Source organism: Teleopsis dalmanni, chromosome 2, assembly GCF_002237135.1.
Source record: "Teleopsis dalmanni isolate 2A chromosome 2, ASM223713v2, whole genome shotgun sequence".
NCBI lineage: Eukaryota > Metazoa > Arthropoda > Insecta > Diptera > Diopsidae > Teleopsis > Teleopsis dalmanni.
In genome coordinates this window covers 179,057,002-179,072,005 of record NC_051847.1, presented here as the reverse complement: position 1 = coordinate 179,072,005, position 15,004 = coordinate 179,057,002, and the positions used below count along the sequence as shown (strand labels likewise).

The window sequence follows — 15,004 nt, the reverse complement described above, 5'->3', positions numbered from 1 at the left end:
GTCAAGTTATTCGACAGCTAAGCCTCTGATAGAAAAGTGGATTAAATCTCAAATAAAAACTATTGGCAAAACACTTTAGATAGCAGCCAAGCTAAAGAGTTAGTTTATCCTTGTAAGTACTATAAAGCGGTACTTTCAGTAAGAAACAATTGAGTTTACTGCTAGATTATTTGGCACTTCACTTTTGCCTACGAAACAACCTTAATAAAATAGTCTAAGAACACAAAAATTCGACTCTACTTATAAGAAAATGAGATCTCTAGACACATTCTTCGTCACTGTTCGACTGTAATATGAGCCAAGCAAAAAATACTGAGAATATTGGTAGAAATTTATATGTTCACACTATTTCATTAGCACGATTATCTACTAATTTATTTAAATTAGAAGAATATTGCCTTAAAACAATTCATTGTAAAAACCGAGTGTGCAAATATTAATTTAAAAACACAAAATTTACTGGTTATTAATAGTGAAAAGGGAATTTTAAAGAAAATCAAACAATTTACCTAATAGTACATTCACCTTGACTCATTTACGCAGTTTTATTGATGAGCCCGCTAATGAGATGAATTCAATATACAAAGAGTGATCTTATTATAAATAAATCCACTCATTTAAGTCGAAAAATAACGAGTGCACTCCTCAGAAATAAATTGAACTGTAAGCAAACGTCCTGAGAAACTATGTAAGTATTTAATAAAATCTTTGTTTTCATTATTTAAAATATATGTATTAGATATAAATAAATATATATATATACAAATGATTTAATATATCCATTACATGTATTTATTTTTGGAGTGATATATTAGTGAGTGAAGTTTATTAATTTATCAAATAGATACTGACAGTTCATTGTATTGCGTAGGTGCATTGCACGACAACGAACCTTCATTAATAGCTTTGTTGACATATAAAAAATCGATCAGCTGTAAAAATTAAATCATTATAATGAGAACGTTCGACTTTAAAACTGATTATTATAAATGACCGAGTGCATAAATGAGACGGTGTGAATATGCTTAAAAATTGGTTAAAGGTTTTAAAATGAACTAAAGATCGAATGCAACCATGCGTGAAGGGAAATTTTTGAAAGGGAAATTTTGTAAAATTAACAACTGTCACACGAAGTAAATATAAACAAACGGTACCGAGTTTGTTATTGTTTTACATTAGCTTTAATTAATTGTCGATTAAAGTATTTATTTAAATTAAAAAATTTAATTAAATATTTTTTGTGCGTTACAATATGGAAAATAAGGAGAATTTAATAAAATTCACATTAGATATGTGTGAAGCCGCTAGTAAATGTGTGGTGGATATGCATAACACAATTTATGAATATAGAAAACGACGTCAATTGCATCAAAGAAAATTAATGCTTATAAAGAAAAAACAATTGGCATTGATTTCATCAATACTCCTAAATAAACGGAGGCAATGCTGGGCTTTGGTAAGTGCATGCATTGGTTAAATTACATATCGTTGAGAATACAAATTGTTATTTCAGAAAAGACCAAGAAAGTTTTGGGAAAAGGATTGCCAAAAAAATGGCCCTGAGTTCTTCAAAGAAAATTTTCGCATGAGCACGAGTTCTTTCAAAGAACTATGCAAACTGCTGCAGACTTTGAAAAAAGATGACACAAACTTTCGTAGAGCAATTTGTTTGGAAAAACGGGTTGCAATCGCTTTGTATGCCCTTGGCTCATCGATTGAATTTAAAAAAATTGCTAATCTGTTTGGCGTTGGAAAGTCAACAGTTTGCAAGTGTTTCAATGAATTTTGTCAAGAGGTATGGAAAACTCTTCTACCTTTATATATAAGCGCCCTGCCATTAAACAGTGAAGAAGTACAAGAGCAAATCAGCGGATTCGAGCGCTTAGGCTTTCCGCAATGTTTAGGTGCAATAGGTAAGTACCTGATTTACTATTGTTAAAATAAATTTATCGTAATACAATGTCTACAAAATTTAAGATACTTGTCACATTAAAGTAAAACCAGAATTTGACAACGCGGATGACTATTATAATTCTAAAGACTGGTACTCGATGGTTTTATTTGCTTTAGTCGATTTTAGGTCAGTATTTAATTTATGTAATGAACCATTGAATAAGCATTAGACACATTTCAATATTTATTTGTAGATGCCGTTTTCTTTACATCAATGTTGGTAATCCCGGAAGAGTAAAGGACTCTGACATTTTCGAAAACTCGTCATTAAAACAGCAATTGGATAACTGCAGTGTGCTAGAAGAAAACAGTAAGGTGATTAATGGTGTGAAAGTCCCAGTTTTGGTCCTTGGAGATGCTGCCTTTAAATTTTCTACAAGAGTAATGAAACCTTATAGTTGCGATGATAGTGCTAATATTGCCCAAAAAACATTCAACAACCAATTATCTAAATGTCGAAAAGTAGTTGATAATGCTTTTGAGCAGCTCAAGGCAAGATTTCCAAGAATAGGAAAGGGCATAGATAGCAAAATCGATAACGCCAGCAGTATTATACGAACGTGTTGCGTTTTACACAACTTTTTATATGAAAATAATGATGTTGTGAACAAAGATTGGATACGTGATTTTAAAACGCAACAGCAGGCTTCGGAACTACAGCAACCAGAAGAAATTACAACAGAAAATGACGACGATAGAAATGGAGAAAAAATAAGAAGATGTTTAGCCAGATTATTTAGTAAGTTCTAATTAAATATATACAAAAAAATTATATTAATTTATATTTACAAGTTTGTTTAATCTTTATTAATTCTACAAGTTGCTTTCCACGCTTCCGTTTGTTTCTATTAAAGTTCCAATGCACTAGTATTGTGCATATATTATATAGCAGATTGTTGCATCCATTTTTTACTACAGCACTGTCAGCTCCTGTCTTTAATTCATTAAGATTTTTCATATATTTTAAATTGTCGTAATTGAAATTTGCTCTTTTTGTTTAGACACGCAATCTGAATCATCAGAAAACGAAATCGGATCTGCAGACAGTGATGATAACAATGATGTAAATATTTACTTTGAGAGCGACAACGAGTATGAATATCTCAATGATACATCATAATTTAATTAAAAAATAAAAAATAAATTAGATTAATTTCATTAAATTTAATATAATTCACCTCAGGGTTTTATGTCCCAATGAAGTTGTATTAAAAATGTGTATATTACTGTATTTATTTTTTAACAAATTGGAATACTAACAATTTCTTGTGTTTAAAATAAATGATTGATTTTAATAATAATTAACAGTAATTTGTAAACAAAGTAATAATTAATAATAATAGTAATAAAAGTAATAATTGTTAAGTAATGATTAATAATAATATGTATTTTATTTATATTTTATTATAAATATTTTATTCTTGGTTCGATTTTAGACTAAACCACAATCTTATTTGTTCCAAACAATTCCTCATCTTTCCAACATATATTTATTTTTTTCAATGAGGAATTTATTGGTGCATTATCTTGATATATTTCTTGAGAACACCATATTGTTCAGCCCTTAAAGTAGTTAACACCGTGAGACAAATACTAACTGAACTCACTAACGTGAATTTTATAATGTGAAATAATTATACATTATTACTGGCTTCCTGACTAATAGATTTAGTATGTTAAATATTCATATATTATCCTGATATATTTCTGAAGTACACCATGCTGTTCACCCTTCAGGGTATTTAACCCAGTAAGACAACTAAGGATTAAACTCACTAACGCCAATCTCATAATGTATAGTGTTACCCACTACACCTTATTACTGGCTTCCTGAACTAGATAAATTTAGAATGTTAAATATTTATATATGACCTTTTCTGTGTTCTTTCTATGGAGTGTGGAATTCTCTAAAATTGAGGTAAAGTAAATTGAAATTTAATGTATTTAATATTTTTGGTTTAAAGTTTTCAAAATTATTTATTTATTTATTAAACATCTTATAAAAGTTTCACAATGGTAATAATTAGTTTACCAAATTTTTATCTAATTTACCCTTCTCAAAATTCTAATTTACTATTTCCCTCAATTTACCATCAACTTACTCGCACACCGCCATAATAATAGATAGTTTATAGTATCTATTTTTTCTATTTATTTCTTAAAGATGGTTTTAATGGTTTCAATGGTTATATTCATTTTATTCTTAATAAAAAAGCTTCATTACTAATATTACATCGGGCGCAGGTACAAGATAATTTGAAAAATAATTTTTAATCAAAAAAAGGGTGAGTCCAAGTACCTTTATTCGGTTTATCGCACACGCTAAGATTAAATTGAATATATATAAACTGATTCCGCAGTAAGGACCAGAGTATGCAGGCGATCGAAGGATCGTCTATCACTAATTTATTCATTTAAAACTCACATTGGGAGCAATAACAAATCGGTGATAGATGTTTATTTAATCGTCTGGGGGTTATGTTACCCAGAGCAAATTTTGTATGCATTACTCCTATCGCAAAATTAATTTTATTTAATATTGTTATATGGCATGTGTTCAATAATTATTTATTTATTTATGTTTTTACAAAACCTTTTTAAACACCCAAAAAAAAAACCCAAATAAAAAAGATATAAATATTTGCTCAAATTAAACATCGACCGTTCCGTATAAAAGCACTTCGATTTAAAAATTTTTAAACAGATTTCTATAAAATTTTGAAGTGATATAAAATATTTGCTAACATAGAATGAAGCTTTTGGCAATTTTTGCGTATCTCACAATCATTGGACTGATATATGTTAAAGCACAAACAACAACAGTTGGTTCTCCAACAACGAGTACGGCTGCAGGAACTACAACTACGGGCGCACCTACCACAACCACTACAGCAGATACAACAACCACAACAGCAGTCACAACAACCACAACAATAGCCCCTACAACGACAACAACAACCACCACCACCACTACAACATCTGGAGTTAGAAGAAGAAGAGTACGACTTACAAATATGAGATTTTCAGGAACACGTAGATTTCGACGTAGAAGACGCAACACTGTTAGACCCAGTGTTATAATACTTAACAGACGTAATCGTGTTAATCGTCGCAATATTAGGAATCCTAGAGTTGTTGTTGTGGGTAAAAAATAATGATTAATTGCATTAAAGTAATTGTTGACAACTGGAATAATTTTAGTTCAAAATAAAAAAAATAATTGCAAATTGGATGACTTTTATCACAGTTTATCCTATTTAAGTACACAAAAAATTTTAAAGTTTTGTATTTAAATTAATAATAGGAACTGTCACACTTTCTTTAGTTAAGATAAGTCCATTTATGTAATCTTGACGAAAAATATAATCTTTCTACACATCGTCTACAATAATTTCTCCATTACCCGGATACTCCCATAGCTAGATAGATATCGATAACTTAATGCTAATAACCTGTTCCAGAAAGTGGAAGTGAATTTTTTTTAAGTTTGTTAAGTAAGCATTTACAGTTTCAATATTTATTTACTAGACTAATAATAATTCTAAAATCTAAATATATTTATTTATGCCTATTCACAAGTGAGACCCTTTCATGATCGCATGTATAAAAGAAAATCAAATACACCAAAAATATAAGCAGGATGTAACCATGTGACTAAAAAATTCGATTAATACGTTTTCTTAATTTAATTTTTTTGTGATATTTTATCTCTTTTTTCCGTCATTTTTGTACCTTACCAGTAACTGTGTTCTGGTACTGAGTGAGACGTCCAGAAAGGAAATGAAATAAAGATCATACCAGATCATCATACTAGATCATTAGTTTTATTTATGAATTATATTGTCAATGAAGAATATATTTCTTTTTCTTTCTTTCTTACGCTAATGCCGATATGAAATTCTGTGGGTTCTCAGGGAATTGATTGACTTCGGTTAACTTTGGAAAATAAGAAATTAAAATTAAACAGGTACATATTTCAATACGTCAAGATCAATGATATGTAAATCAAATAACTGGAAATCTGAAGCTCCATAGTGTTATATAAATAATTGTAGTTTTAAACTAACAAATAAATTTGTAGAATATATCGAAGAGCATATTTAAAAGAAAAGTCTGAAGAAATAACAACATATATATAAGATTTAGAAAAAAATTGTAACTTTGAAATATCTTAAAACGATATAACTGTTTTAATACTTATAAATGTTATATGGTATATGCTTGCAAAAGCAACTTATGAATGGGTTTTATATGAACCCAAATAAAAGCAATGCAATAGAATAGAAAATAGAACATAAAGAGCTGAAAAAATAGTTCATATTTTTAAAGGTAGGGAGCAGAATTAAAGATAGGAAGCAGAATTAATAAATCCAGAACTTCTCCGTAACTAAATATGGTGTACGTGCTTATCCTATTACTTATAATATATAAGTATGTATACTGAGGGTAATATATAGAATGATGAAATGATAGTTTAAAATTTATTATATTTTCAAAATAAAGAAACATAATTCATTTCTTCGGCCTATAACTAACTATAGAGATAATAAAATTAAAACCCAAAATTTTTCTATAATAAAAGACCTTATAATTGGCAAATAGTTTGCGAACAGTATACTTTTCTGTGATAATGATATTAAAAGATCATTAACATTGGTTCTAGTGAGAAATACAATTATATATAAGATCTGTTCCACGAGCTACTCATAGTAACACATGAGTAAAACAGAAGTAAAATTTACACAAAAATACTTGAAAATTTGCTGGTGGAACGCGCTTGTGTATACACAGTGTTTACTCAAAGTTACTATGAGTAGCTCGTGGAACAAACCTGTAATGAGAAAAAATTCTTCAATTTTAATTGGAGTTACAAGAAATACCCTGCACAGGGATGATCAAAACTGTATTATTGAAATGGGTGTGTTGCATATTTTTAATATCAAATGAAAAATTTATTCGGAATAACTTTATTAATTATTAACTTTATTATTTATTATTAATAACTTTATTTTATTAATTGCATTGATTCAAATAATAATAACATAACACAAAATTTAACAAAGTGGAAATGGGATCATCTGGATTATGGCCTACACTTTTAATGTTTCATTGCCTGTCGCTGCTATGTAGAAATGAGGAAGAATAATGTTATAAATAAGGGTTTGGGTCTATAAATAAGGGGCTATTCAACTATTTCACTTACGAATAAAATATTTAAATTATTTTCTTTATTTATTAATATTATTTATTATTTACTTTTCACTAAATTTGTCAAATGCTCTATATTTAAACAATTGTTTAAATTTTTGCTAAATTTTTGCGCATTTTACTTTTTTATGTATAAAAAAAAAACATTTCTTTGTTTTATATGATAATAAGTTTAAGCAAAACTATGAACTTAACCTGTATACACTGAAGTGTGAGAAGGTTTCCGACTATGAACTTGAACTTGTAGGAGTAGTGGAAGGTTTCATTTCAAAAAATATTATTATTAAAATTATTTAATGTATAGCTTCAAAAATAAATAAACTGTAGTACCTGTCGGGATTACAAAATTGCTGAGCACAAATATTTCAACGGTCAAGTTTGTAGAGAAATATTTGAAGATCCCAAATTTTCTGTAGGATCACCAATTAACAAACCGTTTCAGTAAAGACAACTATATATCATTGTTCATAGCCTAAGACATTTTAACTATTAAGATCAATAACAAATATGCAGACAAGTTTCTTAATCCAAATCTGATCTAATCTAATCTAAATCTAAACTAACACTGAACTTAGTGGTTTCTCAACAGTTCCTTTGTGTATTTTTCCAACTTCTATGAAGTTTTTTTGTTTTTTTCCTTATTTAAATAACTATAATGTTACGTAAAGTTATATTAAAGAAATAATAAAGCAAAGTAAATAAATACTATTTATATAATTATTTTTACAGTTGCAAATTTTTATATATACCATACTTATACGAAACTTGTCGGAAAGTACGTAACAAAATTTTGCAAATTTTTATTTGTTTTCCATTTTGCAAATAAAAACAAGTTTGTTATAGTAAATTTACTTATATACATATATTGTTTATTTATTTGCTTTTTAAAAATAAAAATAAAATTTAAAAAACCCATGTGTAGTGAGGATTGCTTCATCTTTCTTCATTTTTAGTTCTTCATTTATATTGCTTTCTTTAATTCAATCCAATTAAATTTCTTAAATAATGGCCATGATAATCCTTAATCGCATTAAGCTATTTAATAGTATGTTAATTGATGAATCGGCTATGGTTTGCTTGTTCTGAAAAACTGAAAATCTCGATATAAGTGTTTAGCGGGTCGATCATCTAAAACAGGGCTATCCAGAGCAGATACGAACGCGGGCTAATACCAATCACTGTGCATATTGGAGGGCCATAAAAACAAATACATACCTTCATAGTTGTTTTCGACAAAAATAAAAATAAAGTTATAACGTTAAATTTAATTTTATTAATTTCTCAATTTAAATTCATCTACTTGATATGACATAAAAATAAAATGTGGTTTTACGAGAATATCACAAAAAAATTCGCGTAATTGTAGTAGATTAAAAACAAGTCGCGGGCCGCACAAACATTAGCCATTATTTGGACAGCTCTGATCTAAAAACTCCATGAAATTATCGTCACGAAACTAAGAATCAATCATTATACTATTTACATAAACTTGATAACAATAAGAAAGTTGATGACTGGGATCCTATTGAACTAAAAGAAAGAAATGTAATCAACTGAATATCAAATAGGACAAAATAATCATCATTTAGGATGATAACGTTTTTACCAAAAAATATAGAATACTTTTTACTAAAGTATTAACACTAAATACTAATAAAGACTAAACTACTACTCTATTCGGGAACATTAAGTGTTAATTGATTAAACCATAAATGTTACGCCTTTGATTGCTATTGAAAAGATCGAACTTTTCTAATACTAATATTAAACATTAATTAATATTAATTTAGCATGATTCATAATATAATCTTTGATTATCTAAGTAATATATTAAGAGATTCTAGTTTTAATATATTTATACCAAACAGATAATGAAATAAAAATTTATGCAAAAAATAAATAATATTATCATATACTCTAACATGTACTAGAACAAATTATATCTCTATTAAAATACATACATAATATATGCCAGTAAATACTGCGCCTTCCTTAAATTATCTTAAGCACAAGAAACACTTGTGTTAACTTAATTCAAGGTTTTTAAGTTTTTGGCTATAACTGAAAAAAGAATACCAACATTTTAATTGATGTATTATCACAGAAGCGAAACGTAAATGTTGTGACTATTTGTACATAGACGTAGTGAAAGTGAGGGACGTGGGGACAACGAAGGAACAATTTCCTTACATAAAAACAAAATAATAGCATATTTAAATGCAACTGTTAACATAGATATTCCTATGTTTTCACCATTAGTCTAGCATTGATAGACTGCATTACACCATAGGTTTTCTTGTGAAAGTCTGTACTGCTCCTTAGGCTCCTTTCGCCTACTCCCATGTGTCTGTGGTTAGAATAACTTAGAAAATGTGCAGCTAGTATAAAGATAAGAGAAGTATTAATATTATGCCTACATATATAATAATTATTTTGTATTTGTGGTATATATTTATTTAAATATATCTATTGCAAATAATCTTCTTTTTTTATTCTTCTTACTCGTATTATTAACGATGTGTTCATTAAATTTTGTCAAAATATTTTTAACGTAAAGAATATGCCATTCAAACCTTATTAATTCTCTATCAGAATGAATACTAGAGTAAAATTTTACGCAAAGATTGTAGTAGAAATATCAAATAAATAAATATTTATATTCAATCCTTCAATAGACTTATCGACGTACTTCTACGTATTTGTTTACCTGAATGGAAGAAATTTATTCACTAAGTTTTTAAGCTAATTATAAGAAATATTCCATCTATCAATCTAGACATATGTATCCTATGTAACATATGTAACTATATTCTAAACTCAAGCGATTAATGGTTTTAGATTTACTCCGTCATAAATGCCAGATGAAAATTGTCCAATTAAATTTTTATTATTAATACTTACAGAAATAAGAAAGGGAGCCTACTGAAAGAGCAACTATCTCATCAATAACAGATATAGATATATAAAACATGGGACGAAAGCCAGAGAGAGAAATATGTAGATAAAAATATTTGTATAAAATGCTTAGAACTTCTACGGACTATTGATGCTTAAGATAAAAAACTATTTAATAAATAACTAATAAATATTTGATTTCTAAAAGCACAATCTGTTCTATTAACTCTCTTCATTTTAATATTATTGAGTCTATATTAATTAGAAAAATAAAAATTTTTTCTATATAAGAACTTAAGTAAAAATTTGAACTTAGAAAAAAAAATTTAAATCATATTGGTTTATATTCGTATAAGATCCATTTTGGGAAAATTGAGAATTACGGTTTTGAAAGTAATGTTTTGTTAATACTATTTAATCTCACTGCCTCATTATTCTGGAGATTAGCGCTATTGCATTTTTTTGAACCATGACTATAATAGTTCATGTGTGACATGAAGATATCTGCTACGTGCAGTATTATAGTATGATCTAAATTTACTTTTGTTTATATCCTTGGTTGCTTTTAAAAATATAAATAGTTATTTAGCATTTAATTTACTACATTGATTTAATATATAATTAATTATACTTTCTTAAAAACATGTGTTTTATTTTCTTTATAAACTGCTATATTTAAGTTATATGTATTTTAGAGAACAACGATCAGATCGTTCACTGGTTGGCGTAATTTTTATTATTAAAAATAATTTTTTTAAATTAAAAAAAAATTTCATAAAATTACAAAAAATTTAAAATTAAATTTTAATTTTTTTTTTAAATTACTCAAGAAAGTAGTTGTATCATTTAACACATTTAACTCCAACTCATTTAACTGGTTACTTGCGTCGAGACAATATAGCTAAATGGTTAATCATCTAATAATGTCTAATAGTAATTACTGTAATATGTTTTATTCAGGTATTTAATACATTATTATTTAGTAAATAATAGATCTTTTGATAAAGCTTAATTACTATAGAGATATAATTTAATTGCCTATATTCATTTATGCAGAACAAAATTTATTTAATTTAGCTATTTGTTCTAAAAATGTATATAATTTTTTATTGTGTTGTATTCTAAAAATATATCTAAATATGTTATATTTATTTAAAATATTTTATATTAAAATAAAATTTGCGTAAATTAAATAGAGCAAATATTTGTGAAATGTTTTTTCAAATTTCTGAAACAAATTCCTATAAAAGGGCTGAACCCGACATAAAATTTATTAATTTCATTATTAATCAGAAACAATATAAATTTTAAGAACTACGAAATGAAGTATATTTTTGTGGTGTTAATTATTTTGATTATAGGAATTAGCTATATAAACGCCCAAAGTGGAACTTCTACTGCTCCTGCTACTGCTTCTACTGGAACAACTGGAACAGCAGCAACAGGCGGCACTAGACGACGAGTTTATGTTACAAACTTACAATACACAGCAGTTCGTCGCTTAAGGCGAAATGGCGGAAGTTCGTCGTCAACGAACACTGGCACAACAAGTTCACGTAGACGTAGACGTAGGCGTAGAAATCAGCCTGCTAAAGTAGTGATTGGCTAAAACTTTTATTTTGAAACTGCTAAGAATAAGATTCAATTTAATACAAGTTAAATAATGTGAGTTAAATAATAATAAAATATTATAAAATGTATACATTTTTATGATACTTTTTGACAGAAAATTTTTACTGATTACTGTTATATAATACAAGAACTATACGCTCGACTATTAAAATGTCCTTTGTGAGGCGCACAAATTAAAAATTCTCTGTCTAATAACTTCAAAACGATATGCAGACTTAACATTCCAAACTGAATTGAAAATTAAACGTTGAAGAACTTCATCTATATATCTATATAGTAACTTCAATTATTTTATATATGACTGTTCTAAATTGTTTTGACCAGATAAGTCAGGAGGTTAAAGTTATATATGCCTTGAATTATTGCAATCCTTTCGTAAGTTAAAATAATTATTATAATAAATGATGATTATTTATTTATTAATTTGTGAGTTAACATTAAAATTAATTTTAACATTAAAATTAATTTTAAAGTTAGCTAAGAATAAGGAACTGGACTGCTAGGTCCTTGCCTTCAAGTTTTATCCATGCTTACTTGTAACCGATCGGTTATGCTTTTTGCTTAATCTGTTGAAATATTGCTGACATCAAAACCAGCTGTAAAAGTGATTAAATTGCAGAAGCCCCCATCTCCGTATAGTGCCCAAGGGCTATATATACATGAATAGAGCTACAAACGTTGTTTCAATTAATCTATTGATTAAGTTTTTTTCTTCTCATTTTTTAATCAGAATCCATTGAATATTTAAATTATAGTATTTGTTTATCTAGAGAATTGAAGAAAAAAAATAAAAGGAAAGGAAATAAAAAAAGTTCAAGAAAATTTAATGATTATTAAATTAATTAATCCAGGTAATATAAATATTTTTAAGTAACAATGGAATACATATAATGCAATGTATAATTCTTCTTTCCCCTCATTTTTATTTAAATATTTACATTAAAATAAATAGTAAAATGCTAATTAACAGCACTAAAAACGAAAAAATAAGGTAGAAACAAATTAACTGTAAAAAAATTATTTATTATATTTTAAAATATTTGAAATTCATTCTTAAAAGATTAAGAAGAATCAAAGAAATTAATCAAGGAAGAATTAACAAATCAAAGATATTGGGGAAAGAAAATATAATGAGAAAAAAGTGTAACTTAAAAGCATTGAATATAATGATAAAATGTTATCACACAAAAAAAATACTCCAGAAAGCTTTACACAATCATTTTAAGTATTCAAATATTCATTCATTTCTCAGATGTGAAAGATGTAAATAAGTGTCAACGGGACTTTTTTATCTATTTTTTATTACTTCTGTTACTATGTTATAGTTCAAGAATGGACTGCGGGTTAGTTGCAGATATATTTTCAGTATTCGTTGATATACATTTTGTAATTCGACTGCTAAATGAAACTATAGTTTTTCTTAGTCTTATTTTTTACAGTCTAAGCATTTAAGTAGGCTTGAACTTAATTGCACACTACATCTAATATTGATATAAGGTTGTGATTTTCAATAAAGTGCTTCCATTTTTCACCATTACACCAAAGCAAGTAAGAGAATGTGGGGCTAAATGAACTCGCGGACATCATTTTCATATGAGCTCCCATTCATAGAAACATTGAGGGGAACAAAAAAGTGAATAGTTTAACCCACCTTGACGCTTTCTTATATTTCCCCAGAGATCGTTAAGTGAGGCAACTATATCCACTAGCTATATCCACTAGCTCACAACATGTATAACAACCAAGTCGACCTGATCTTTATGCAAAAAGACTGGGTATGAGAAAGTTATTAACAGAGATCGAGTAGCCAAGCTGCCAAGCTTATTGCAGTGTTTTAAGATAACTAATGTATAGGAACCCAAATACCTACCGTGACGGCTCAGTTCTAGCTAACAGAAAAAATTACTTGTTAGAAAGTTTTTTTTTTACAGTTTTTAAGACTGTTCAGCAGTAAAAACAAAGAATAGGAAGTGAAATATTAGTGCTGTGTAATATAGTGTGTTTATTTTATTTTTTTAACATTTTTTTTACTTTTCTAACGTATCCAAATGTGCTTCCAAACAGCGTGAAAACTGCACTTCGATTTGTATGTACTCAATGAAATGTGAAGTACAAACTTAATTAAAGAGATATTTTAAAATGGACTCTGTAGATGATGTATAGGCTTTAACAATGTAGCTCCTTCGGACCAAAAGACTAAATTTTTTTTGTAGACAGCTATCAGGTTTGAGCCTGAAAAAAGTATTTTAAAATTGTAGAATAGTAAACTATATATCCTCGTTTAGTTCTATTCAGAAATTTGTTGTTTTTTTTTATAAATTGCTATTAAAGCAATCACATTGGTATATATATAAAAATATAAAAAAATTTCATTTATTTTATGAAAAATGAATTTTTATTTTATAAAACAATACGATGCCAATTATATAAGAACCAAAAACAGATTTCGAAAATGTACATAAGGATGAATGTGTCTTTTATTTAATTTTTAAATAATATAATCATTTCAGACAATAAATAAACTTAATTTAAGTAACATCATAAAAATTAAAATTATTCTAAAAGAAATATTTTAGATTTTGTGCATTTATTAAAATAATTTACGATTTTTTATACACCACACTCAGAAAAATTTTCTTATTTTATTTATAATATATTATTTATGTTTTTATTTTATTTATAACATTTTAAAAATTTTAAATCATATTTTGATACACACTTTTTGTAGTTTTTAACTAAATTTTTATTTTATATATACTCATATATATGTATGTAATAAATATATTTTGATTTCATTTTTTTTCTGTTTGTTAATTATACAAATTAATTAGAGTGTAGTATAATTTTTGATTATTTTAAATTTGTTTTTGTTTTTCTGCAATAATTTTTTGTGCATACATTTACATATATAAGTAAAGTTATAATTTTAGTTTCTTTTCAAATAAGCTTTTGTTTTCTTTTTTTAATAAATTTTGATTTATGATTTTACATAGTATTTCTTACTATGGATTTTAGTACATATAATAGTTTTTACGCCATTCAGAATTTTTGTAAATATTTTTTTTTATAATATACATTTAATAATGATTTTTAAGAATTACAATTAATTTTATTTTATTTATAGTTTATTTCTCTTAAGTTTTCTATTGTAGTATCTAATGACTTAAAGTAATTAAAATTGACATGCAAGATTAGCATTTATTATTTAAAATATATTTTTGGCAATATAACCAATTTAAGTATATATTTTGCATTTAGCTATTAAAATGTCTTCAACAATTGTTACATTTAAAGTAGAATTTTTAATATTTAATTC

The 15,004-nt window shown here is 26.8% G+C and overlaps 3 protein-coding genes across 3 annotated transcripts; all 3 read left to right on the top strand.

Annotated features, from left to right (window-relative positions):
* Positions 1–1,163: 1,163 nt before the first annotated feature.
* Positions 1,164–3,191, top strand: LOC119684735 (protein ANTAGONIST OF LIKE HETEROCHROMATIN PROTEIN 1-like). The gene is made up of 5 exons (XM_038098842.1): positions 1,164–1,456; positions 1,514–1,913; positions 1,978–2,080; positions 2,148–2,692; positions 2,955–3,191. Exons 1-5 carry the CDS (start codon positions 1,253–1,255, stop codon positions 3,071–3,073), a joined length of 1,371 nt encoding a protein of 456 aa, XP_037954770.1. The 5' UTR covers positions 1,164–1,252; the 3' UTR covers positions 3,074–3,191.
* Positions 3,192–4,671: 1,480 nt separating this feature from the next.
* Positions 4,672–5,138, top strand: LOC119677615 (salivary glue protein Sgs-3-like). Its single transcript, XM_038089038.1, has one exon. It carries the CDS (start codon positions 4,704–4,706, stop codon positions 5,106–5,108), a length of 405 nt encoding a protein of 134 aa, XP_037944966.1. The 5' UTR covers positions 4,672–4,703; the 3' UTR covers positions 5,109–5,138.
* Positions 5,139–11,352: 6,214 nt separating this feature from the next.
* LOC119673884 lies at positions 11,353–12,021 on the top strand. The gene is made up of 2 exons (XM_038084984.1): positions 11,353–11,721; positions 11,783–12,021. Exon 1 carries the CDS (start codon positions 11,378–11,380, stop codon positions 11,663–11,665), a length of 288 nt encoding a protein of 95 aa, XP_037940912.1. The 5' UTR covers positions 11,353–11,377; the 3' UTR covers positions 11,666–11,721; positions 11,783–12,021.
* The last annotated feature ends 2,983 nt before the right edge of the window (positions 12,022–15,004 follow it).

Excerpts from the sequence above, each read along its gene's own strand:
- LOC119684735 (XM_038098842.1), top strand. The coding sequence starts at position 1,253 with ATGGAAAATAAGGAGAATTTAATAAAATTCACATTAGATATGTGTGAA. Across the intron at positions 1,914-1,977 it reads GCAATGTTTAGGTGCAATAG|ATACTTGTCACATTAAAGTA; the intron begins GTAAGTACCTGA and ends ACAAAATTTAAG. Across the intron at positions 2,693-2,954 it reads ATGTTTAGCCAGATTATTTA|ACACGCAATCTGAATCATCA; the intron begins GTAAGTTCTAAT and ends CTTTTTGTTTAG.
- LOC119677615 (XM_038089038.1), top strand. The coding sequence starts at position 4,704 with ATGAAGCTTTTGGCAATTTTTGCGTATCTCACAATCATTGGACTGATA.
- LOC119673884 (XM_038084984.1), top strand. The coding sequence starts at position 11,378 with ATGAAGTATATTTTTGTGGTGTTAATTATTTTGATTATAGGAATTAGC.